Source organism: Salvia splendens, chromosome 4 (genome assembly GCF_004379255.2).
Source record: "Salvia splendens isolate huo1 chromosome 4, SspV2, whole genome shotgun sequence".
NCBI classification, from domain to species: domain Eukaryota; kingdom Viridiplantae; phylum Streptophyta; class Magnoliopsida; order Lamiales; family Lamiaceae; genus Salvia; species Salvia splendens.
In genome coordinates, this window is record NC_056035.1 from 1,654,446 (window position 1) to 1,680,681 (window position 26,236).

The 26,236-nt window shown below is 37.3% G+C and overlaps 3 protein-coding genes across 7 annotated transcripts; 1 reads left to right on the forward strand and 2 right to left on the reverse strand.

Annotated features, from left to right (window-relative positions):
* Positions 1-404: 404 nt before the first annotated feature.
* LOC121799134 (protein IQ-DOMAIN 25-like) lies at positions 405-3,331 on the reverse strand. Of its 2 annotated transcripts, none has more exons than XM_042198474.1 (4): positions 3,196-3,331; positions 1,861-2,292; positions 1,264-1,470; positions 405-1,172 (listed from the first exon to the last, which is right to left on the reverse strand). In XM_042198474.1, the coding sequence occupies exons 2-4, from the start codon at positions 2,257-2,259 to the stop codon at positions 582-584; spliced, it is 1,197 nt and encodes a 398-aa protein (XP_042054408.1). In that variant the 5' UTR covers positions 2,260-2,292; positions 3,196-3,331; the 3' UTR covers positions 405-581. The 2 variants fall into 2 exon arrangements, with proteins under 2 accessions (XP_042054408.1, XP_042054409.1); XM_042198475.1 differs by lacking the exon at positions 3,196-3,331 and adding an exon at positions 2,802-2,965.
* An 8,096-nt stretch (positions 3,332-11,427) lies between these two features.
* Positions 11,428-17,882, forward strand: LOC121797805 (nuclear poly(A) polymerase 4-like). Of its 4 annotated transcripts, none has more exons than XM_042196528.1 (12): positions 11,428-11,984; positions 12,077-12,154; positions 13,542-13,649; positions 14,189-14,251; positions 14,331-14,492; positions 14,791-14,904; positions 14,979-15,041; positions 15,142-15,471; positions 15,575-15,739; positions 15,882-16,787; positions 17,129-17,205; positions 17,309-17,882. In XM_042196528.1, exons 1-12 carry the CDS (start codon positions 11,847-11,849, stop codon positions 17,337-17,339), a joined length of 2,235 nt encoding a protein of 744 aa, XP_042052462.1. In that variant the 5' UTR covers positions 11,428-11,846; the 3' UTR covers positions 17,340-17,882. The 4 variants fall into 4 exon arrangements, with proteins under 4 accessions (XP_042052462.1, XP_042052464.1, XP_042052465.1 ...); XM_042196530.1 differs by having other exon boundaries at positions 17,315-17,882; XM_042196531.1 differs by having other exon boundaries at positions 15,882-16,706.
* Positions 17,883-18,143: 261 nt separating this feature from the next.
* Positions 18,144-21,006, reverse strand: LOC121797806 (auxin-responsive protein IAA26-like). Its single transcript, XM_042196533.1, has 5 exons — positions 20,013-21,006; positions 19,244-19,509; positions 18,996-19,143; positions 18,541-18,605; positions 18,144-18,422 (listed from the first exon to the last, which is right to left on the reverse strand). The coding sequence occupies exons 1-5, from the start codon at positions 20,429-20,431 to the stop codon at positions 18,385-18,387; spliced, it is 936 nt and encodes a 311-aa protein (XP_042052467.1). The 5' UTR covers positions 20,432-21,006; the 3' UTR covers positions 18,144-18,384.
* Between the last annotated feature and the right edge of the window lie 5,230 nt (positions 21,007-26,236).

A 26,236-nucleotide genomic window follows, 5' to 3' on the forward strand; every position in this document is an offset into this window, starting at 1 on the left:
ACATTTTATTTTGATATTATTCACGGGTTGGGGGTCTGCCTAAACCTCCCGCCCACAAAGGACGTCTTTGTTAAAAAAAACGTTAATGTATCATTTTCAACAATCTATTAGTTATTTTTTCCTCGTTGAATGTATCATTTGCACAAAGTGATAATTTTTTGGGTGCAAGTAATTTCATATTTTCAAGTACTCCTAAGTGATTACAAGTTTTTAAATTTCGAGATAAACTATACAAATGTAAACAGTAATATTTTTTCATTCCCAAGATCTATTGCTTGCCATTGACATTATTATACATTATCCTTTGTATTGGTTTTGCTAGCGATTGCAATTCTATTTAGATTTTTTTTTAATATCTTTATTTTTTTTTATGTGGGACGGAAGAATAGGAATTGAACACACTATTAAGCAAAGAAAAGGTGATTTCATTACTTCAAAGCAAGTTGCTTAACATAATTTTGTCAAGGAATTTACATAAGCATTCTGTTATATTCTATGAAGAAAACAAACCATGTAGACAAGAGGTTTTTATATGTTGACAAAGATGCATAATTTCAGCCTGTCATAGTAATATTCATATCCTAAAATTCAAAATCTTCTTGAACTTGAGAACATGACTTCTGCATTCTAACGGCACTGAAGCTACTTCTTGACGCCATTATCTCGTCCAACGAAAGGCGTTTCTTCGGGCCCGATTCGGGCCTCTGCTTCGGGGCGCTATACGACCTCAGCTTCGCCCTAAACGATTGTGTGTTCACCATGTAGTTAGGGCGGTTCGAGTACGGCCTAAATAAGCCGTCCCCGCACACGCTCTTTGGCGGCGTGACCGGGATGTGGGCCCGGCCCGAGCACGAGAATCTCGGGGTGTTCTGGGCGGTCCGGAACTTGTAGTCCTCCGTGACGAATCCCCAATCGAAATCTTGTGGGTGGCGGCAATCGGGGATGGACAAGCGGGCCGGGACCGGATACGGGAGAGGCGACGATACTGCTTGGTAGCATTGATCGTCGCCATACTCGGACATGGACCCGTTCATCCTTCGAGACCTCGATCTCGGGCCGCAAGTGTCGATTTCGACAATTTTTGGGCTATCATCAAATGAGTTAACAGAAGGGTCATAGGAACCTGCGACCCTTCTGCTGTAAAACTCACCTCGATTTTCATCAAATCGGCTCTGAAAAGTTCACCAAAAGGGAAACCTTAGTAAATCGACATAATCGCTTAATATCTCATAAAAATTTATATCGGGCCGTGTTTATTCTTACCACAGGCTTTCTCGGTTGTGTCTCGAGTTGGTACCGGTAGTCATTGCCGATCGAACGACGGGCCCGTTGCGATCGTACAGCGGCTTGGGCCCGAAACAGAGCTTGCATGCTATGAAGTGTTGCAGCTGCACGCTTCCTCACAAGGTAACCTCTAACTAGAGCTTGCAACTTCACCAGCCCTTTTAGGGCCCGTAACGCTTTTCGGGCCTATTCAAAATTCCAAAATCAGACAAATTAGCAACACAAAAATCCAATTGAGATACACCAAAAATAGCAATGGTTTTAGAACAAAAAATTCAAACTGCAAGAATTCAAATTTCAAAAATTGGAACTGCCTAGACAATGATGCATGAAGATGACAGTCAAATAAATGAAATAATCAGAATAGGACAGCACATAAACATTCTGTTTGATTACAGTGTTACTAATTTTGCTTATATTTCAAGAAACCAACAAAATATAAACAAAATACTGTATCATATTCTCTCAAGCATTTAAATCAGTATAACAACAAATAACACCAACCAATTAAATTTTGTTGGAACATTCCAAAATATCAAGAAATCAGTACAAACATTTGAAAATAAAATAACATACCAAAAATCCTCTAAACACAGTTTGAATCTTGGCAGCAGCCAATCTCTCTCTGCCACCTGTATACAAGCCTCCTCCTTTCCCTTGGCTGGTCAGCCGGACCACCGCCACGGCGGCCTGAGCGGCGGCGACGGCAGCATCAGCCGCGGCGGCCGTGGCCGCCGCGACCGCTATAGCATGCTTATTCTGGTCCTTCTCAGTGCCGCCAATGTAGGATCTCAACCAAGCCGAGTCGGCCGCCGGAATATCCACCGGAATCTGATTGAATCCGCCGGAATCCTTGCCGGACTTGGCAAAACTCCACCTTTTCTTCTCTCTCTTATCGCCGCCGTTGCTTTCAACGTTTTCTTTATCTCTCTTCATCCCAAGAAGCCCTTTGAGCCACTTTGTAGCCTTCCCCATTTTCTTTTTTCAGTGTTTTAGCTTCAAACAATGCTGAATTGTACAAAAATGGCAGAATGTTATGTAAAGATTGAATCTTTATGAGAGAGAGAGAGAGGGACACTCAGAATCTTTACTTATAAGCAGAGGCAGAGCATAATACAGAGGTGTGGGGGGGAAATGGCTTTTACAAATGGCATCAAAACCTTAAACTTAAAAAATAGTGAGAGAAATGATAAAGATTGGATTTTTATATTTGGGTTTTTCGTTTTTTTTGCATTTGTGATTTAATTTTTGAAAATAATTATCCTCTCTGACCCGACCTCGTGAGGAACGGTATTACAAGACAAAAAGGCATCACAGAAAGAAACGATTTTTAAAATAGCAATAATCATGATAAAATTCAAATAAAATTAGAAAATTTGAAATGCAATAATCATAGTATTGAACAACTTGAAAGCCCAACCAATGAGAAGCTCATGTTCAATCATTTCTCTCACAACTACATATTCAAGAAGACAACTCAAATGTTCCTTAAAAGTCACTCAAACAGATAAACACACCTTTTTCAAATTCAAACAGCCACTCAATATTTCCAACCAGAAGCCCACAAAACATATAGAATCTCTCTCTCTTACAACTTCATGGAGCAACGTGCGAAAAAATATGAGAAAAAACACCAATATTTGTAGATCTTGTAAACTAACATTAATATATGGACAGACCCCTTTTCATGTAAAGTAAACAGAAATCGCTAAAATAAAGTCTTTAATTGGTTGAATCTGACCAAAACTAGCAGTGCCCTTATCCCATATCACTTTCAGCTTTTATGTAGCCTTTTTTCGAAGCTTTTAAATAGCTGGAATAAATAAAGAAATCGGTGGTGGAGAAAAAAGGGTCTCTGTTCTTGAAAAAATAAATGCTTGTTTTTTGGTCTTCAATAATAAAAGCACTTACCACATTAAAGCATTGAAATCTTGATGGGTTCTTGCTGAAAGAGATGGGTATTTTGAGAGGGTGTAGTTTAAATTTTGATTTTTGGGGTTGATTTTGGAGAGGAATCTGTGCCTCTTTATAGTGCCGGAAATCAGTATTGGGATGTGGTTGTTTTGGTGGAGTTTTGAAGAATTGTCAAATCTTTTAGAAATGAGAATTATAGTGTAATTAAGAGTGGTATTAAGGTTTTGATTTGAATGTGGCGATGTAACGACTATTTTTCTGAAATTTATGGAGTATTTTATTTTGTTATCTCTTTATGAAATGTGTAGATGCTTATTTGTGAATTTTATTACCTTCCTATGTGTGTGTTCTAAATTAGAATATTTTAATTTGATGACTGGTATCATTGACAACATGGATCCTTGTTATATTTCGAGGAACGAAACAATACAAATGGCGCGGGGTAATGAACGTCACTTAAGGCCATCCACAACGTTGTTCCTATATCGTTCCTAAATCGTTCCTTAAACCACCATTTGAGGGTCCCACTGTACTTATTTACTTCATTCCTTAACTAAGGAACGGAACCTGCAACCCTCCGTTTCTTATCCGTTCCTTAAATTACTATTCATTAAATTTCATTTTTTATTTTTATTTCCAACCCAATTCAATTTAAATAAACACACTTTAATAAAAAACAAACACACTTTATTAAAAAACACACATTAAAAAAAATTAAAACTTAAACTTAAAAAAAATAAAAAAAACACACACTTCAACGCGGGAAAATAAAAAAAACTACTCCGCCGGCGAATCATCCTCCGGAGGCGGTCGAGGTTTAGGGGGAGTCGGAAGGCCAAGTTGTGCTACCATAGCAACAATTCCGTTCCACCAGGCCGTGAATTGGGCATACGAGAAGCGGGAAGGGTCCGCCATTGTGGCGGTTATGTACGCCACCATAAGTGTGTCCGAGCCTCCCCGCGAGCCCGATCCCGAGGCTGACTGGCTTGATTCGCCTCGGCCCTTCCTCGCTCTAGCCGCCTTCGCCGCCTTCGTCCCTTGCGGCCGACGGCGTCTACGGCTGGATCCCCCGTATTCGCCGGGCGTTGGATCCCCCGTACCCCCAAACACCTACGGTTCACCCTCGCTGGCCACACCGGTGTCACCAGACGAGTAGTTGCCGGTCGCCGTGTGCTTCGTGCGCTTTGAGGTTGATCCCGAGCTCGAGCGGACACCGCCGGCCCACCTTTCCTCGTCCTTGACGAGTTGCCAAATATCAACATATTTGAACTATAGCCCGGTGTCCTGGTAGAAGACGCGCAAAGCCGCCCTCAGAATGTCGGCGCCCGAAGCTCCGCTTTGGTAGTTCGCCTCTTCGGCCGAGTAGATGCCGCAAAATTTTTTGACATGTACGTCGACTCGGCCAAAGTGAGCACGGAGCATTGTATATTTGCGCTTCCGGGCCCCTTTCGGCTTAGTCTGGTGGTAGACATCGCGGACCTTTTCCCAGAAGCACTTGGCGGCTTGTTGATTCCCGACGATGGGATCGTACGAGACGGTGAGCCAGGCGGTGCACACCGCCTTTGTTTCTTCGTTGCTGTACGGATGCCGGCCCAGATCCTCCGGTTCCTCCTCCTCCGCCTCAGACGCAGCCCTGGAGCTTTCACCGCCTCGGCCTCCTCCCTGGGTGGGTTCAACAGGGATATTCTCCCGAATCTGGGACAAACCCTGAGAAAGCCGCGAGCCGGGTGGTCGTGCGTAGGCATCCACATCGAAAGTGGGTGGTTGGTACCCACCCGGCGTCGCCGACCCCTGGGTGCCCGGCGTCGACGACCCAGAACCACCAAGTGTGTTGTACATGGTCTGCCAATCGCCGAACGCGTTGAGATCCCACCCACCGGAGCCGTCACCGCCGTAGTTGCCGTCACCGGACATTTTGTGTAGAGATTGAATATGAAAATTGGAGAGGAAATGATGTTGGTTGTGTGTGAAATGAGAATGAAGTAGGAGTGTTTATAGAATAAGAAAATAAAAATAAAAATAAAAATAATAAAAAAAAGTTAAAAAACGGTAATATTACCGTTATAAAAAAAATTTAAAAAATCAATTTTTTTTTAAAAAAAATAATTATTGCGTCAGCAGGTGACGTGTCTCACTCGCGGGTCGGCGAGTGGGACTCACGCACGCCGCGGGGAGCGCCACTTCGTCGAAGCGCGTGGCGGCACAGACCGTGCCGCGTTTCATTCCGTCGGCACCCGGCACGGAATTGGAACGGAACCGGGACGAAACCATGCGCCGCAACGCGTTCCGGGGCGAAACCGTTCCGGCGGAACGGCACGCGGAACGCCGGCGGCCCGTGTTGCGGGTGCTTTAATAGAGTGAAGCTGCCCGCGTTGCGGGTGCTCTAATAGAGTGAAGGAGGATGGGGAATCACTCAAATCACTCCATACTCTGCCCATCCGCAGCCAATGAAAAGTAGCCGTGATGCCCACACGCTACACGTGCGAGTGGACATCAATTTTTCCAATTTTTTTTTCTTTTCAAGTGAAATTTTGGTTTTTTACAACTATTTATTTCCTAAGATCGATTACAAATATGATTTAGTTGAACAAATTTGGATGCACTTTTGTCATGATGGTAAATAATAAAGATTTCAATTACGTAATTTTGACCTCCAATAATGTATAAGGATTTTAGAGCATCCACATCCGTGCTCTTACCAATGAGTACGGATGTGGGCCCGGACCCACTTTTACTCCCTGCTCATAGGCAAGAGCACAATACCAACATCCGTGCTCTTCCGCAAGAACAAGCTCAAGGGTCCCACCATTCTATTATTCAATTTAAATAAAAACATTTTCGCAATATTAAAATGCATTAAAATTACCCAGAATAATATTACAAATTATAAAAAAATTAAAAATTACATAATTAAAATCCTAAAAATTAAAATTACATAATTAAAATACTAAAAATTGAAATTGAGAGAGTTGTTTGGTGTATAGTGTCATTTTTTATGTTTGAAATGAGAGTATTTATAGATGAAAGTATGAATTTTGGGGTAAAAATAATGAAAAAATAAATTAAAAGTGTGGAAAATGGATATATTTTATTAGGAAGTGGGAAAATATTTTTTTATTAAATCTGAATTTTTCAGCATTTTTTAATTTTTTTAAAATAATAAAAAAATTGATAAACCAACGGGCCTATCAGAGCATGCCACGTCGACGCCCCGTGCTCTCGCCGTTGGCACGGATGTGCTCTATGCATAGAGCAGCGCCCTGCAGTCGGCAAGAGCACAGCGGCGGACAGGGCTTGTCCTTGCTGACGGCAAGAGCACGTCCGTCGACAAGGACACCGCTGTGGATGCTCTTAATTTGATGAATTTTGTATTTTAATGGATTTTGTATTTTTAATTAAATTGCATATTTTAATTTAAATATGCTATATAATGAATATAAGAATAAGAAATAAATGAGAAATACTAATTCTAGCATAAGGTAATTGATGAAAGGTTGTAGATGCGAATGTTATATCTTTAAGAATAATGACAAAAATGATGTGTGGTCCTACTAATAGATAGATAGTAATTAACTATTGGATTAACTACTGGATAATAAGATTAGAACATTCGTAATAAGAGTTGTGTGACACGTTTTAGTAAGATGGACTAATCGATTTCCTTCCGAAAAGAAAAGCTTGATAATATATTCGTAAGAGAACTACAAATTTTAATTTTTGGATATTGCACTGATATTATCCACATGTCATATTTTTTAAAATATCACCATATGTACATAAACATCGATATAATCTTATTGAAAGAACTTTTGCAATATTTAAGACTTTTCCAAAAAAGGTCAAGTTATTGGCTCATCATATTTTATTTTATGTTATATTATTATTTCTTATTTTGACTATTTAAGATAATTGCAAAAAAAAATGAAAAGATAAAATATTTTATTTCAGTTCAGAATTATATTTCATCCATCTCACTTTAGGAGTCTCATTTGAGTCCGACACAGTTTTAAGAAATGTAAAGGAAAAATTAGTGAAAATATATTGGAATGTGAATCATACATATTAGTTTTATAATAAAATGAGAGTAGAAAAATATTAGTAAAATGTGGGGCTTATTATCATTTATGTAATATTACAATCGGGACTCCTAAAGTGGGACATCCCAAAAATGTTAAATCAGGATTTGCTAAAATGGGGCGGAGGGAGTATAATACACTAAAAATAAAATAAAAAAAAACTGTAATTTAAATAGCAATGCCTAAATTTTTTAAAATTAAATGTTGGGAAAATGGAGTGTATAAAGGGGAAACTCGTGAACAAATTTATGCCAACTTCAAGGTTACAAAATTAAGTGGCTGTGTACTATGGTTATGGTATGTTTGACCAGTTACATCCAAATTTAAATACCATATTAATCATGATGTTTGTTAGGGCCTTATGGGATAATCATTTGGAATTGGATCCCCTCTATTATACGGTGGGAATAAAAATAGATGATGATAAATATATATAAGTTGTATTTTTATAATTCAAATTTGTCCATGCGTATTACTTACTTTAAAATGAGTTAACATGCTACTTACATAATCATCTTTCTGCGGTAATTTAGAAAAATAATATCCTTTTATCATAAATCTAACTAAAAATCGTGATTGAATTTTCTTCTTTCAAATTTATGTCAGTAGTATTTAATTGAACCCAAATTGGGCCGACTACTCATGTGTGGTTAGGCCCACAATGGGAAAAAAAGATTGTTCGGTGATGTACGTTATTCTTCAGTGATTATTAATGTCTCACTATTATATATCGGCCCAATTCCATATAATCTGTTGTGTGAATATCGATTTTTACGCCACTATGTTTATAAATAATTACTCAATAATCTTTTGTGATTCATGGATCGTGTGATTGAAAAAATTACAACATTTTAATATGGAAATTATACATATTTCATTAAAATATCAATTATAATAAAACTAGTTGGATTCAATTTTAAATTTTGAAGCAATTATTATTGGTGAACAATCAGATTTTGGATCGTATTTTGCCCAATCCATTTTTTATCCGAAAATCCAAAACGTTATGATGAATGAATTTGATCCGACCTATCAGATTAGAAAATCCAAAATTACATAAACACATATAAAATTACATAAATAAAAAAAATTCAAATTTTTTGAAAATCTGATATCAAAATGTGAAAATCTAATACCAACAACCCTTAGACCATCCACAATGCCACCCAGCGGCATTGGGCGTTCTATTGCAGTCGCCCAGCGGGCGAATGGAGAGAGAAACCGCGCAGCGCTGGGCGGTCGCGTGGCGCTGGGCGGTCCGCTCGGCGCTATTGCAGCGCCCGGATCGCCCAGCGCACCGCCTAGCGCGAATTTTTTTTTTTTTCCGAAACACTATATATACGCGCTTTGCTCGTCATTTTCATTCGCACCACTTGTTTTAACGAGTACTCTCTATATCTTAATTTCTGTACAAGATCAACAAGGGAAATGGATCTCAACAACGAGCCTAGTTCCGGGAGTAGCGAGTCACAAACTCCGTCGATCCCCGTAGGAAGTGGATGAGGTCAGATGTCCGGGTACTACAACATGTACCCGTGGCAGCAGATGTATTCCGGGATGCCAACGGGGGGGAGTCCGCAGGGGGGGTTTCCGGCGGTACCGGGGTGGGCACCACCGGGATGCAGATGATGCCCGGGGGGGTACCGCCGACACAGGGGACTCCGGGGGTAGTACCGGCTACACAGTGGACTTATGGGGGGTCCCCGGCGACGGCGGGGGATGTCTATCGCCCCAGTTTAGATTTTTCGACTGGTTCATCGCACACATCGACCCAAACGCCCAGAGCGGGTGCGTGGCGCCCCCGCGAAGAAGGGCAAGAAGAAGGTCGGCGAGTCGTCGCAGCCGGGTGAGGATGAGGTACGGAGGAGGTGGACGGACGAGGAGAACGTCGCGCTCTGCAAGGCGTGGGTGAGTGTTTGCGACGATCCTCTCGTTTGGAACGAGCAGAGGATCGTCAACATGTGGGGCAAGATAGCAGCAGCCAACATGAGATTTTGCCCGGAGGGGAGGCCACGCAACGGGGAGGATTGCCGGAAGGCCTGGAACTGAATCAGGGGTGCGGTCTCCCGATTTTCGGGTTTGTACACCAACGCACTCCGCATGATGAGCAGTGGCCAAACGGAGGATGACTGCAGGAGAATAGCTAAGAAAGCCTTCCCACTGAAGGGGGTATATAAGGACTTCACCTACTGGAACTGCTATCTTGTGCTGAACGAGTCCGAGAAGTTCCGAGTAGGTGTCGACTCTGGCTGGCCGAAAAAGCAACGACTGAACTACACCGGCGATTTCAGCGGCAGCAGCGGTGGTTCCCACGACCTCCCCGAGACGACGCAGGAATTCCCCACGCCGCGTTCGGTCGGTGGCCGACCTCGCCCGATGGGGCGCAAGCGCGCTCAGCGGGAGGCGAGGGGGAACGCCGGGGCTTCCCAGGAGGTCCAGTCGGCATCCCCCCTTGGCCAATCCACCGAGGATCTCAAATTCTTCGCTCGACCCCAAACGCGCGCTCAGTTGATCAAGACGATGGCCGAATGGCGGGTGGCGACAGATCCCGTGGAGAAGAGCGTGCTTCAAACCTTGCTCATGAGCCTGCAGGACGAGTTGGAGGCGGCACGGAGGGAGACCGGCGGCGGCGGTGGTGGCGGCGGCAGCGATGGTGGCGATAGCGACAGAGGCGGCGACGACGGAGACGAGGAGTGAATTGGCACTCCTTTTTATTATTGTATTTTTTTAAAAAATTAATGTATTTTTTTAAATTATTGTACTTTTTTAAATTTTAATAGTATTATTAAACTTTTCCCGTATATGTCTCGTAAATTAAATTTCGTATATTGTGTGATTGTTAATTATTTCATTTTGTATATATTTGTTAATAGTGATGTGGATATTATGTGGCTAGGCTATGGCTGGGCTATTGCTGGGCTATTTGCTTGTTTTGATGATGTGGCAGGAGGATTTTTAGTACTGATGATGTGGCAGTGGCTAGGCTATGGCTGGGCTATTGCTGGGCTATTACTATTGTGGATGGTCTTAGAATTGTTCAACACAAATGTTTAAAAGGGTTGTGACCAAAATATATTTTTCTCGCCTTAAAAAAATCCAAATCAAATTTTATATTTCAATTTAATTTAGATCGGATTTTTAAATTTCAAATATTTTGGTTGGCTATTATGTATTTACAAATACAACTATCTTTATTAAATTTTTTGCAATAGGTGTGTTGGTAAAATAGCATTATTTTAGTCATAATAACTAGGGGTAGGAAAAAATACTAAAAAATACCGTACCAAAAAAATGCTGAAAATACCAATTTTCGGTATACCGCAATTTTTGTTGCGGTATCATACTGTACCGGAATCTTTCGGTATGGTAAAAATATCAATTTTCATATAAGTGGTATACCGAATATTCGATATATAATGAGGATTAGGTATATATCGAATCCTTGGTGCATACCGAAAAATCGGCACGTGTTTGAAATGTTATTTACATTATATATAAAATAGAATTAAAAAATAAAAATCTCTAAAAAAATCATACTTTTAAACATTTTGTGTATAAAATAGATTTTTTTAAATAACGGTGCGTAATACCGCAATAACGGTAAGGTAACTGTATCGATATATCGAAAATTCGGTATGATATCTGTATGATATTTTATCATATCACAGTTTTCGGTAAAGTACGCAGTATGACGTTCTCGAAAAAGTGTACCGACCCACCCCTAATAATATCGATAAAACTTGTTCAATGCATCAAAATTACACTATTAATACTAGAAATACGTTTTACTAATTTCGTGGAAAATGAATGTTCGAAAGAAAAAGTTGGAAGTCAACACAGTCACAATAATTAATAGTATTAATTATAAAGAACTTTAGTATTACTATAATTTATGGAAAATATATATTTGTCATCATAGTATACGTAAGGTAAAAAGTTAGTGAACTCTAAACTCACAAGGAAAAAACTAATTTACTATATCACCCTTTTGCGGAAAAACCCAATTCTGATTAACGGGATTCAAATACCAACAATACCCTTGAACAGTATAGATTCCGAGTAATCCGACGCGTCAATTTCCGTTTATACCCTTATTATGGAACTAATTAGGAGTAGCGAAAGAGAGAAATATAAACAGTGGTGAGCACTAAAATATAGAAATAAACAAATATCTTTCCCATTACTTTCAACTCAAATCGCCGCTGTTACTTCAACCGGCGAAGCTCCTTTACCCCTTCAATTTCTCTAGATTTCTCTGTCTAGGGTTTATCTAATAGATCTATCACTCTTTTTTTCTCAAATTTTCGGAATTTTGTTTGGATTTCTAGGGTTATTTGTTCGGTTTTGGTATTGATAGTTTAGGGATTTTGGGGTCCGAGGAGCATTCGGAATACTGCGATCTGAGTTTGGATTGAAGGTAACGGTTCTACGAGGCAAATTTCCTGGTGTTTTGGGTTTTTACCGATCGTGGGTTTAAGGCTTTGGATCGGTAGTTAGGGTTTTGGCTGTTGGTGTCGCTTGATTAGGGGTGAGATTAGTTTTTTGATAGGATTAGGTTTTTGAGGTAGAGATATGGTTGAGTCGGATTGTTTGAAGTCACCTCCGCCAGCAGAGAAAATGCAGCCGCCAAAGCAGTGGGTAGTGGCCAAGCCCTTGTCGCTAGCTGGTCCCATTGATGCGGATATTCAGAGGAGTAGGGAGTTGGAGAAGGTTTGTTGCACTATTTACATACTGCCTGACTTCAATTTGTTGTGGCTGGTTAAGCCTTGTGGGATTATCATGTTGTTTCTGTTTGATTATAGTTTTTGGTGGAGTCGGGGCTTTACGAGAGTGCGGAAGAATCTGCCAAAAGGGAAGTGGTTCTTGCGCGACTTAAGCAGGTAATGTTGGAAATAAACGCTATCAATGCAGCTTCAGTTAATCTAATGTGCATTGGATTATTTTCCATAGAACTATTAGAGTTTTCCTCTAGAGCAAGGTATTCCGTACTGCCATGTGTATTATAATTGTGGTGCTATATTTAGTAAAGGTAGTAGAAAGGACTTTGGGTGTAGTGTACTATTTAAATCCCTGAAATTGTATTGTAGTTCTGGTTGTACATAAACAATTGCTCTGGTAGATCCCTTCAGTCATAATCAGACTTTCTAGGATTATTTCCTTTGGGCCTATAGCTTTTGAGTTGTATTTTGAATTCTTGAAGAACTAGAGTTAGTGCAATATTTGTTGTAGACCTGTAAACTGTTTACCTGAATACAGTTGCAACTTGTGGTGCAATTTGACTGGTATGGTGTACTCCCTCCGTCCCACAATAATTGTCACTCTTTTCCATTTTGGTCCGTCCCACAATAATTGTCACACTTCATTTTTACCATAAATGTTAAGTAGGTCCCACATTCCACTAACTACTTCACTCACATTTTATTATAAAACCAATATAAAAAAGTGGAACCAACATTCCACTAATTTTTCCAACTAACTTTTCTTTACATTTCTTAAAACCCGTGCCCACAATAAGAGTGACAATTATTGTGGGATGGGGGGAGTAGTGGTTTAGGAGCCCCTGGCTAGAAGACTGCTTACCATCTAAAGTAGACTAAATTATACACATCAGTGAAGGGTTCTGGCTTTACAAATGGACAGAAGTAGATGTTTATGTATTCAGTTTGTTGACAAATATAAGTTTTTCTTGCTTTAATAAATACTCCCTCCATCTACCATTAGAAGTCCCGATTTACCATTTTAGTGCGTCCGCCATTAGGAGTCCTAGTTCACTTTTACTATAAATGGTAGGTAGACCCTACATTCCACTAACTCATTCCATTCAAATTTTATTATAAAACTAATATATTAAAATGGGTCTCACATTCAACTATCTTTTTCCATCCACTTTCCTTTATATTTCTTAAATCCCATGCGGAACTCAAATGGGACTCCCAATGGCAGTCGGAGGGAGTAACTTAAAAGTGATTCAAGCAAATTCCCAATCCATTGTTCCCCCTTTATAGCAGTACGGACCTTGTAATGTCTGTAGGAAGAAAAGAGATGAAATCTAGTAGCTGTGGAATTTTCATATAGTTGATTATTATCAACATGAGTTGATGCAAGTTTATATTTCCCAGATCCAACTATTGGATGTTGAATAAGGCATTACTTTAACATCTAGTTTTAAGTTTGTTGATACAGGTTCCTGTGATAATTTCTAAGTTTCCTTCATTAATAATCCTTATTCCAAGGTTACCTTATTATATTCTTAATTCTCTATTGTAGATTGTGAAAGATTGGGTGAAAGGGCTTACCCGGTTGAGGGGGTACACCGATCAAATGGTGGAAGATGCCAATGCTGTTATTTTTACTTTTGGTTCTTATAGACTTGGTGTAAGTAGCTTACATACATTATTGGATATTTTCATCATCTACAACATGTTATTTACACTTGAAGCTGGAGTATTTTCCTTTTGCTTCTTTTTATGAGATGTCTTGGTGTAAGGGGCTTGTAACTTTTGAAAATGTTTGTGAAAAATGCCGTATTTTCAACTACAAGTAATTGAATGCAGTTTGCTTGAGTGGCTTTATAAACATAGCGATCAATTGCAGAGATTAAAATATAATAATTGCAACTATCAGAGGTTTGAAGTTTAATATATCCTAAACCAATTTGGGATTAAACAATAGTAAGATCTTACTCAAAATTATGCTGGCTGTGTATCTGATGCATTACAGTTAGGGGTATGTTATTATTTATTGATTTTTATTTGCATATTTTATCATTTTGGAATTCTAGATATTATATAATGTAGATCTTGGTAGTGCTTTTAATCCTTAAATTACTTTCTAATTGATCTTCTGCTTCATGTTTTTCAATTTATATATTGAGGATTTGGGTGTCTTTTGCTAAGTTTTGGTTTATATAACAGGTTCATGGACCTGGTGCGGACATTGATACATTGTGTATTGGACCATCCTATGTTAACCGGGAGGTACAGTGTCAAGATTTTACTATCCTGGAGCTGGTCTTTAAATGTATTGTATGAGCTCATCGGAATATTTTGTTTACAGGAAGACTTCTTTTTTGTACTTCATAACATTTTGGCTGAAACGGAAGAAGTTTCTGAACTTCAACCAGTACCTGATGCTCACGTCCCTGTTATGAAATTCAAGCTTGATGGAATATCAATTGATCTTCTGTACGCAAGTATTTCACTGTTGGTTGTTCCAGATGTGAGTGTTTTAAGTTTTATGCATCAAAATAGTTACAAATTTCTCATTTGTGCATGCTTTTAATACTACAGGAATTCTAAAAATAGGCCTTTTGCTTCCTAATGTAAAAAACCAGGCTTATTACATCAGTCAGACAAGTGTGATTCTGCTTGGAAAGTTTTTTTTTAATGTCATTCTTATGTGGGTGACTGTGCTATTGTTCCAGAAGTGTTTAGTTTATTTTTAATGTCATTCTAGTTACATACTTGCTACCACAAGATGAATTTCATTCTGATTAGTTTAATATGAATGTATGCAGGATTTGGACATCTCAAATATCTCTGTGTTGCATGACATAGACGAACCAACTGTTCGTAGTCTTAATGGATGCCGAGTAGCTGATCAAATCCTCAGAGTTGTTCCAAATGTTGAGGTACCTATACTAATAAACATGGATGTGGTCTACCAATCGCCTTATTCTCATATCTTATTATCATGCAATCTCAGAACTTCCGGATTACTCTGCGATGCCTAAAGTTCTGGGCTAAGAGACGTGGTGTTTATTCAAATGTAAGTTGTGTTTTCTTTAGAATACCTAATGTAGCACAGTTGCCATGAAATAGTTGGTATCTGTTAATGCCTGCAATGTATCCCTTTCCTTTCATTTCAGGTGATGGGATTTCTTGGTGGTGTGAACTGGGCTATTCTTGTTGCTCGATTATGCCAGTTTTATCCAAAAGCCAATCCTAGCATGCTAGTTTCTCGGTTCTTCAGGGTGTATACAATGTGGCGCTGGCCAAATCCTGTGATGCTTTGTGAAATTGAGGATAATGAACTTGGATATTCTGTATGGGATCCTCGTAAGAATCCTTGGGATCGAACTCATCTCATGCCAATCATAACCCCTTCCTACCCATGCATGAATTCCAGTTACAATGTTTCATCCAGTACTCGTCGGGTTATGGCAGAACAGTTCCAGTTTGCTAAAAAGATCTGTGAGGTAGGATACTCTTGTACCTTTTTTATGCCGTCGTTTTGCAGTTTAATATTGGTCTCTTACAACTGCCGCCCTGTAATCATATGTCTTTGATTTGCATCCACAGGATATTGAGCTGAATAAGTTGCGATGGAATGCTTTATTCGAACCATATTTATTCTTCGAGAGCTATAAAAATTATCTACAGGTCGACATCATTGCTTCTGATCTTGATGACTTGCGATCTTGGAGAGGTTGGGTTGAATCCCGTCTGAGACAGCTAACTTTGATGGTAATGTTTCTCTTGTTTTGATTTCCTAGAAATTTCATTATTGTGGTTATTTTTATGTATTTTACAAGAACCCTGGGGCTGTTTCGTAAGTTTCATCGAGGTTTTTCTTCTCCTATTTGTGGTTTCCAATGGACATGTGCAGATAGAGCGCGATACAACTGGGAAGTTACAATGTCATCCTTACCCACATGATTATGTTGATTCCTCAAAGCAGTGTGCACATTGTGTCTTTTTCATGGGTTTACAAAGGAAGCAAGGAGAGGCTATTAAAGAAGGCCAGCAGTTTGATATCCGTCAGACTGTTGATGAATTTAGACATCAAATAAACTCATACATGTACTGGAAGCCTGGGATGGATATATATGTTTCTCATGTTCGTAGAAAGCAAATTCCCTCTTATGTATTTCCAGAGGGCTACAAAAGAATTCGACATACGAGATCAATAAGTCAGCAACAAGTGGATAAGAATTCTAGTGAAGGTAATGAGGGCTGCAGGACAGACTCTGCTGAGAGGATCCCAAAACGAAAGAGGAGCTGTGATGGATCAGAGCTGGAGGGAAGTCCTGAGAAGAGACCCTCCATTAGTCCTCAGAGGCAGGTTTCAGCCTCACCGGAGTATATTTGTTCGGGAGATTCATTGAGAGGCAGTTGCACTCCGGTATTGGAAACAACAAAGGGGAGCCCATCGGTGATTGTAGAATCTATGCCTAACAATGAAATGGCCAAAGTAGTCCCTGTGGTTATGGAGGATGTGCAAACCAGATGTAATGGAAATGTCTTGCAATTTGATGATTGCAATAAAGAGATGAGTTCAATCCCAATGCAGATGCAGTCAAGCCAGGGGATGCGATGTACAGAGTTTTCTGATGTTACTAGCATCTCAAGTTCTGGCACTGCTCAATATATGAGTAACAGTACGGATACGGAGATTGATAATGAAGGATCTTTACTAATTAGATCAAGTGAGGTTAGTGCACAGCTGCTTATGGATAATGGATGTCAGAATGGTGCTTCTGTTCTTGTGAATGGACTAAGAGAGAAGCTACAGGTTTTGGATATAAGTTTCTTTGTTCATTTATTTTAATATGCATGAGCTATGCTGTTTTGTACTTGAATTTGATATGATTTATGATGTGCCCATTTATTCTGACACAGTCTTGGGTTATTGTTTATTTCAAATTCAAATTTTTCATGTGCTGAAGTTATGCTAGTCTTGACTAGTGTTAGTATGGTATCTATATTCTCAACATTTCTAACAGTCACATGTGCATGATTTTCCATGAACCACATTGTGGAATTCTATTGAATCATTATGTTATATATTACTATTATTTTGTCATTTATTTGCATAACAGATTTGATACTTGTTTGCTTTGTTTTCACATGAAGCCTGATGGGCCGCTCGCGATGGTTCTCAAATCTGGAGATGGAGTTGGGTCAGAACCTGTTGAGAAGAATGTCATGAGGCATGTTTATTGAAATTTTAAAATTACATATCCCTTTTAATTACCTCTATACAATACCGTCTTTATGCTACTCTGGCTGTGTTACTTTTGTCTATTAATGCAGCAACAGGCTGAGCCTCACTTCAACTGCCTGAATGTAAAGATGATATGAAGGCTTTTCAATTCACTGCCTAAATGAAGGTTAAGTTACCTGGATTGGTGTCACATGACTGAAAGCCAGCAGCTCGGGTAAGTACCATATTCATTGCTGGCTTTCATATGTTTCTTAATGTTTCCAGGCATGAAATCTAGGAAGGAAACCGAGTAGCGTCAATCTGAGGAAAACCACCACCCCCTGGACATTTTGAATTCCTTATTTATAGTTTTTCGGATTAGAGGGCTCCATGGTGCAAAGTGATTCCGTTACCTCTAGAAAGGGATTGATCTTATACCGACTTCGTTAACTATGTGAAGATTTGTATTTGCATGGTTGTTGAAGGTTCTGCTATATTATTATACCGTTACCAAAGAGAGAGAGAGAGTTCGTTTGTTTGTTCTAGAGAATTTTTTTATGAAGTGTTAGGGTGTGGAGTATTTCATTTCATTGTTAGTTGATAAGGATTTCACCTTACTTTCCTTGTAATTAATCCTCTAGAATTGAATCTGTACATCGATAACATATGAAGACTTGTTCGTCATCTTCTGTATATCGTTTTACTTAGCACGGCTACTTGTGTGTTACGGGCCACATTCCACCAGACGTCAATATGTTTCTGCCAGCCAAAGTCCAGAAACTCGGCCAACGGAAGCCACACGATGGGGAGTTTATGTTTAAACATAAAGGTCTAACTTATCCCACATCTTCCTTTACTTTTACATAATCTTGCAATTGAGAATCATTGAGAAATAAAAATTACCCCTTCAGAAAGTTTTCATTTATAGGTATTCAAACAAACAGATATCAACAATCAAACGGAACTTTTTTTAAAAATTACATACAAAACCAGATGTCCAAAGCAGAGAAGAAGGTCCAAATTTTTTACATACAGGCTTTGAGTTACACCTTCACTACAAAACCCAGAAATGGCCAAATGTTTCAACAGCATAAACAGTTATATGGTCTCCAGAAAAAACACAAAAAAATGAGTCCGAGTCCGAAAAACGTTGATGCTAAACACAAAATAGACATCCTCGCTACATTTAATTGTTCATGGAGATCTTTCCCTGTTTAGGTCCACCTACAATAGCAACATCGATCCAAAAATGGCACCCGTTAAAACCAAGCTTCGATGGATATCTCACTTATGATTTTTTCATGACAAGGAGTTTGATGTCAGTAGGGAGTAGAATGCTCACGAGACAATGCAGACAGTTCTGAGCTTTTCAGCACGCGAAGCCTTTTCACTGTTGAGACGAACATGCTAACAATAACAGAAAATTTTCATAAGTATGAAAGTAAGCATTTGGAATGTAACCATAAATATTCATTTTCGAAGGCAATCACAAGATCTCTATGAGTTGTTAGTCACATTAATGTTGCAATGAGATTGGTTTGAAAATATATACCAAAGAGTTTCAGACAATAACTTGACAATGTTAGAAGCATTTGTCTGATTCAAACACATTAAAGAATCAAACAAAAGCAAAGGAATTTAAGCTGCATAAGAATCCAAGTGAAAAACATTACTCTATATCAAATCTGCTTCATCTCATACTATATAAAACTAAATTAAATCAAGCCAAATGTGACAGAGGAATAAACACAATAAACAAAATTAAGGGATACTATCCATGGATGCAAAGATGCTTACTGCCAAGGAACATCACCAACAAGCATCCTGTCACCTTCATGATCCTCATACACGAGGGTATATTCTCCGCTCCCGTCCAATAAGCCTCCGATCTTCTCCACTCCATCGCCCTCGTCTTTGATCCCACCACTGCACAATTTCTTCTGCACTGCAAATGGATCAAACAAACAACAAGCTCATTTGAATCATTCATTATTCAGTTGTAGCATTGCTCAAACCGACTTGTATTAGTTTGAACAAAGGCCGACCTGCAAGAAGGCCCCTGAAGAGCTCATCAACTGCAAATGACAGCTTTTCATAAGTATTGTATGATTTCAGATCAACTTTCCTCCCAATGGGGATACCATCCATGTTGATCTTCACAAAGGGGGTTCTTGGGCAGTTTTCGACAGTCGAAACCTTTCTCGGAGCACCATCAGGTGAGTCTGAAGCTTGTTTGGAGGAACTGCCGCTGGCAATGTTTTTTCTGAATGAACGAATTGGAGGCCATCCCACCACTGACGCAGGTGCAGTTCTTTTTTTGCATCATTAGGAAAAGGATATAGTTAATCAATCAACTACTCCATATTAAATCCAAAGCATGAAAAATCCATTTTATAATAACACAATTCCAACATTGAATAAAAAGATCATGGGATATTGCCAATAATCTTGAAAATGGTTTGCATCATTAGGAAAAAAATAGAGTTAATTAATCAACTGTGATAAATCCTAAGCATGAAAGATTCAATTTTTCATAATACTACAATGAATTACAAGATCATTAGCCAAGAATCTTGAAAAATGGATAGGGTTTTGATCCTTTTCACAGAAGGGGAATATGGGAATTCAAGGAGAAAGGGAAAGCACAATAATTCAATAAACGAGGAAGGTAAAACAAATCTGGTAAATGCATGGACCACAAGATACATGAACAATTAAATGCAGGGAGAGAGAGAGAAAAGAGAAAGAAAGTGAATATACTCTTGCACAAAAGGCAAAAACTACAGGCAAAATGGAAGATAAAGGTGAGAACACCTTTTCTGAGCAGTGTTGTGCACAGCTGTATTTGCTACTGAAAATGCCTTAGTTTCTGCTGCTGCTGCTGCTGCTGCTCTATTGCTACAGAGCTGTGAGGATTCCCTTCTGACAGGATGGAGATATGAAGTTTGGAGGTGCTGCTGCTGCTGCTGCTGCCATGGAGATGGAGGTTTCAAGACTGTATTTTGAGGACAAGGGCCTAGAGAGAAAAGTCCATCTCTCTCTCTAGAGATGGTGGCGTAGCTTTCTTCAAAGCTCCATTCTCCTCCCGGTGGAGCAAGCCTTAGCTCAAGCTTTTTCTCCTCTGAAGTCCCATGGCTTCTTTCCACTGCGCTTTTACCCACCCATTCTCCTCCTTTCGCAATCAAATCCAGCAGCTGAGGACACCCTTCATCTTCCCTTGAATAATCCTCCATTAACAGAGAGAGAGAGAGAGAGAGAGAGAAGTGTGTGTGTGACTATATGAGAAGCTATGCAGACGAGATCACAACAAGCAGTCAATAACACAGTAAAGATCGGAGCTTTAAAAGGGATTGGAGAGAAGGGCTTAAAGTAATGAGAGCCCACATTTGAGAGGAAGCCACAACCGATCTTCTTCGAAGACAGCACGATGAAAAGCGGCTGGTTGCGGACTTTTGGCGAACAGAGCGTCGTCAAGGACAAGAAGGGAGCTTTTTGGAGAAAAAGAAATGATGGAAATGGAAGGAAAGGGGCCTCAAGCGGAAAGAGATGCAATATACAATCATGTTTTGATATATATATATATATATATGGCACACTTTTGAGCGCAGTGAGGCTGTTGATTTCTCTTTCCCTCTCTTGAAACCTTTACAGAGACATGAGAAAGGGAAGACAGAGAGAGAGGAAGAGAGGAGACAAGAGAAATACAAGTAGAGAGATTCTCTTGTAAAGAAGTAGGTCTATAACAGGAAACGGAATTAGAACGAAATGCACGCAACCAACTATGTAACGTTGTCTGATGCGGCAAGCAAAAGCGTGCTGACTTTCACCTCTATCTTCAAGACAATACTCCAATTAAAATATATATAATGACAAAACTTCCTTAGTAATTCAGCACAGTACCCTAAGAACATGCTTACTTATCTTGATCACGACTCCAACTTTAACTACAAACAAATTCAAGATTAATGAATTGGGGATATAATTGAGCTAGTATTAAACCACCCCTTTTAATTTTGTGGTAAAAAGTTAAAGATCTTTAATCCCTTCTACTTTGATGCTATCACATTTACCCTCCAAAAATGGGTTAATAGCTCAAATACGATGCTACCCCCCATAGTTCCCAACATCTTAAATGCTTGCCACTCTCTCGTATTTTGTTGCGCATCTTAAATTAAAGAGTACTGCTAAATGGTCATATTATGGCCAACATAAAATTAAAATATTAATAAAAAAGTGTAGATTTATTGCTGATTAACTTTAATTTATTTCATCTAGAAAGTAGCGATTTGTTTTGGACTATATTATCCTTGAACATTAACACCATAAATAACAAAGAGAAATGTAACCATCTTTTCAATTCTTTTATGTTGATTTCATATCCCTTTTTATATTTTATTTACTATTATTTTGTATTTTTATTTAAATTTAGTGTAAAATTAATTTTAAATTATACTATAAATATCTAATGATATTATAATTTCAATTTTTACTAATTATTTTTGTTCTCCTTTATATAAAATAAGTCAATTATTAATAATTAGTATTTACATAATTATAACAAAATATATGTAAATATTATACTAGTATACATTATAAAAAAAGTAATTCACGTTTTTAGAGGGGATCATGTTTCAATATTAAAAGTGTACTTAGAAAATATCTTATTCTGGAAACATAAATTATACAATTGGAAATTACTTAATTGAACATCCATTAAATAAATTAAAATCCAAGATAATTTATAAAGCTAAGTTATGACAAAGACTCATATATAGTTTATAATCAGTTTAAAACATTCAACAATCAATTAATCGAAAATGAGTAATATACCGAGATAAGTAAATTAATCATAGTTCAGTTTCAACTTTGATCACTAATTTAATTACATGTTTCAATGAATATAATTTATAAGTAATTTATACTATAATTGTTTAATTCAATGTTTACAACAAAAATATTATTAAAGATATTTTTTAATACAACTAAGTACGTTAATTCGTGTTCTTAAAAAATAATCTTTTTGTAGTGTATGAATCATTATAGTTGTGAATATCACCATTTTAAATTTATAAGTCAAATTAATTATCGATAATTTAATTTACTATTACCCGTGTATCTTGTTAATTAGGAAATCAATTTTAGTAGTATGTAATATTTTTATTGAGTTATATAATATCATATCATGCTATAATACTATTGTATTATGTAAAAATAAAATATTACTACTATAAAACTTAGAGTAGTCTATCACATGGCATCAACTACCAAAACTCATCCATTAAGCTCATTTCATCCCTCATTTCTTACAATTAAATAAAAATCTACTCTATAGAAAAAACATAACAAGTTAGGAGTTTAATTTTAAATTAAAACTTATATAGACAAAATATCATTACATAGCACCCCCATCCCCCATCACACGTTAACTATGATGTCACAACCAATTATTGATTATCTCACAAATTAATTCATAAAATATTTAATATTTATATATGATATCACAACTTCTTTAATCTTACTTTTAATTCGATCTTCATCTTGGTCATTTTAATAGTACTATTAATTTGATTGCATAAAATATTTTTATTAGGATCAAAGGAAATGAATGGTTTGTGGAGAGAAAAGAATATGTTAGTTATGAAGAAAATAAGAGCTCTTAATAGTATATACCTTCCCCGTCTCCTAAAAATAAGAATTTTTTAAATGGAACGTGTTTTAATGCAAAATTAAAAATAAGAGATAGAAATAAAAATGTGTTAAAGGAAAATAGATATCATAAGAAATTTCCTCAAATAGAAAGTTTCTATTTTTCAGGAACGGCGGATTAAAAAGGAATATTTTTTTTATTTATGGGGACGGAAGGAGGAATTTAATCAATGATAGTTTTATTATCAATAGTAATAATACTACTATTATTCAATCTAATACACAAATGATCATGTACCTTATAATAATAGCAACATAATTAATAATAACAATAATAATACATTGAATTATGTAATAAGAAATTTTAGTATACAAATAAATAGTATAATGGTTATGAAGCTATATTACTATATATTTCAATGATTAATAATAAATATTTATTGTTATAAATAAATTCAATCCGTATAAATTTTTAGTTTCTCAAATTTAAAACAAACAATGCATGTGGCTGCATAGCATAATTATTAACTGGATAATACACGTAATATTTAAATAAATAATACATTATATAAAAATATATTAGTAAAAATAAAAACTGAAAGAAGTTGAAAATAAAAGAAATATTAATAATGGATTATGGAATTGAAACTTACTTAGTGCAATTAAGTAGAAGGGTAATAGTGTAACATTGTTTGAGCATTAAATAAGGTCAGTGGCGGATCTAGGGGGGGGGGGGCAGGAGGGGGCGGTCGCCCCCTCCGTGCGACTATTTTCCCCTTATCGGGACGTAAAATTACCATGTCCGCCCCCTCCGTTTGCCTCCGGCGTCACCCCGAACAACGAAAAGAATAGCCATGTCCTCACTCAATCAAGCTAATACTATATATTCCGCCCCCTCCGATTCCGGATCCTGGATCCGCCACTGAATAAGGTAATTAAATGATTCCTATTCATAATATTTATATTTACTAAAATCCATAGCTGCATAGCATTTCCCTAAATAAAATGAGTCATTATTTTTAAGCAGAAAAAATCAATTTTTTTAATCTTTGTATACCAAACATGTGAAGGTAAAATTGAGAGAGAGAGATTTGGAGGCAGTGTAATAAAAACATGCAGATGCTATGATATTGTCTGCTAGCTACTCTCCTCCGTCCACAGCCAACTAGAGCTAAAGATACGGTGTGTGCACGGCCTACGGTATGGGTCAAAAGTCAACCATTGCATTTACACCATCTTTTTTTTTATCAAAATGACAATCATCATTATTCATTCCATTTTTTTATTCGTTTTACTAAATCGTGGTTGTGGGAAATGGAAAAAGTACGAAGCCAACTTGGTTCAATCGTATTCTAATTTTTGGTTTTCACATTTGATTAATATTCCAAATTCATTATTCCATTACAATACATTTTGACGTGATACGGATTTTAGTCATAGTCATTTTTAGATTGTGCTTTTTGTATATGGAGAAAGAATCCAACTTTGTTTAATAGTTACTGTATTGGTTTTGTGATAAATAGGGGTGTAAAATGAAAGTAAAATGTGAAGAAAAGGTCAAAAATGAGAAATTTAAAAATATTGTGGGATATTTAAAATAACAAAGTGTGCGGTTTTGGGCTGAAAATTCTTATGAAATTGTTAGGACTATTAATCAATCTCGAACCCATTATCATCGTTATTTATGTGTTACCTATCATTTTTTTATAAGTCGACAGTTGAAGATTCAACTTTTTTGGTTATAAATTTTTATAGCAACTACTTTAAATATGAAAAATGATTTCACTTGGTTTGTGGGCCTACAAGAAGTTGGGCCAAATAAGACTAATATAAAGTACTACTATTTCAATACTATTACTGTGTGCAGTAGTAATTAATTGTATTAATTGTTAGTGCTATGACTCTTTCATACTCCCTCCGCCTTGCGGTAGGGGAGACATTTTCTTTTTCGGCATGCGATTTTAAAAAAATTATATTAAAGTGGATTAAGTAAATAAATAATAAAGTAGAAAATGAAAAAAATAGAGAGATGAAGAAAGAATAAGTAAGAGAAAGTAAAGTAAATGAGAAGAAATGTGTTGATTTTTACTAAAAAGGAAAATGACTACTATTATAGAACGTACCAAAATGGTAAAATGATTGTACTACTGTAAAACAGATGAAGTATTTAATAGGTTCCCTTGCTTTTATGAATTTGTCTCCTATTTATCTCCGTGTATTTTCATTTTTTATTGATTGGTTCTAATAGTTCTGATTGGTAGAAAAGCACTAGCAATTGAGATTATACTAGAGGCAGTGTAATATCAAACACTATTTTTAGTCCAATAGGTAGGCTTGTTTGCTTATTGTTCCCCTAAAGTCAAGCAACTTGACTTCCACCCTATTATAAAGTGTCATCACATAAAAAAATATATAAAAACATTGATAAATTTTATTTCCATTAGGTGAGACATTTCTTTTCAATGCATTATTGAAGAAATTAGTGTTTGTATAGTTAAGTGGAGAAAGAATAAAGTAAATATTAGAAGAATTGATTTTTGTCAAAAAAAAAAGAGATACGAACGGAGAGGAATAGCCAATCTCTGAAAGAACATGAAACCATTATGTTTCAAAATAAGTACGAGAAAGGGTTGGGGGCAATGAAGTAGGTAAGTGGTTGGATTTTATGTGTCGTTCCAATCACGGCTGGATACGCTAACGTGTCTTGGATGATCCACATATCAGGGTCAGGCACGGATGAATATTTTATCACGATGGGTCTCACCTAAAGAAGATCTGGCGCCATTTGCTATCACTTTAATGGAATGCTCAACAGCCCTAATCGGTCTTTCATGGAGATTGAGGACCCAATTAATACAACCTCTCGACCATGTCTTCTTGATCAATATGTACGTCTGCGTGTCATATCGTAACGTCTGAAGATCTTACAATAAGAAAGGTTGTAAAAGAAGTAAGAACACCTTCCGACCAGACCTTACTATAGACAACATCATAGATCCAACTCAATCTTTTACACCAACGTATCGTACTCTCTCGACCAGGTCATCCAAAAGACCGCCAAATCTTTCAAAAAAGAAATACGAATCTTCTAAAGATAAAGATTTAGAAATAATTTCAGAAACATATCTGATGTAGAATTAAAGCAATTACAAAACAATAGAGTCCTTGAAACCAATTTTGGTTTTATCTTATAAACATATGAAAATTACATCAAGTCATAGAAACCCAAATTCTTCTCCTTTATTCTGAATAAATATGATGAAGGGTTCATCATATTGTTCTTGAATATCGTATAATATGATACATTGCATCTACAAAGGAATAAATAAAAAATTAACACACAAAAGTAAAAAAGCGTTGTTTCAACTTATTTTATTTGATATAAGCTATGA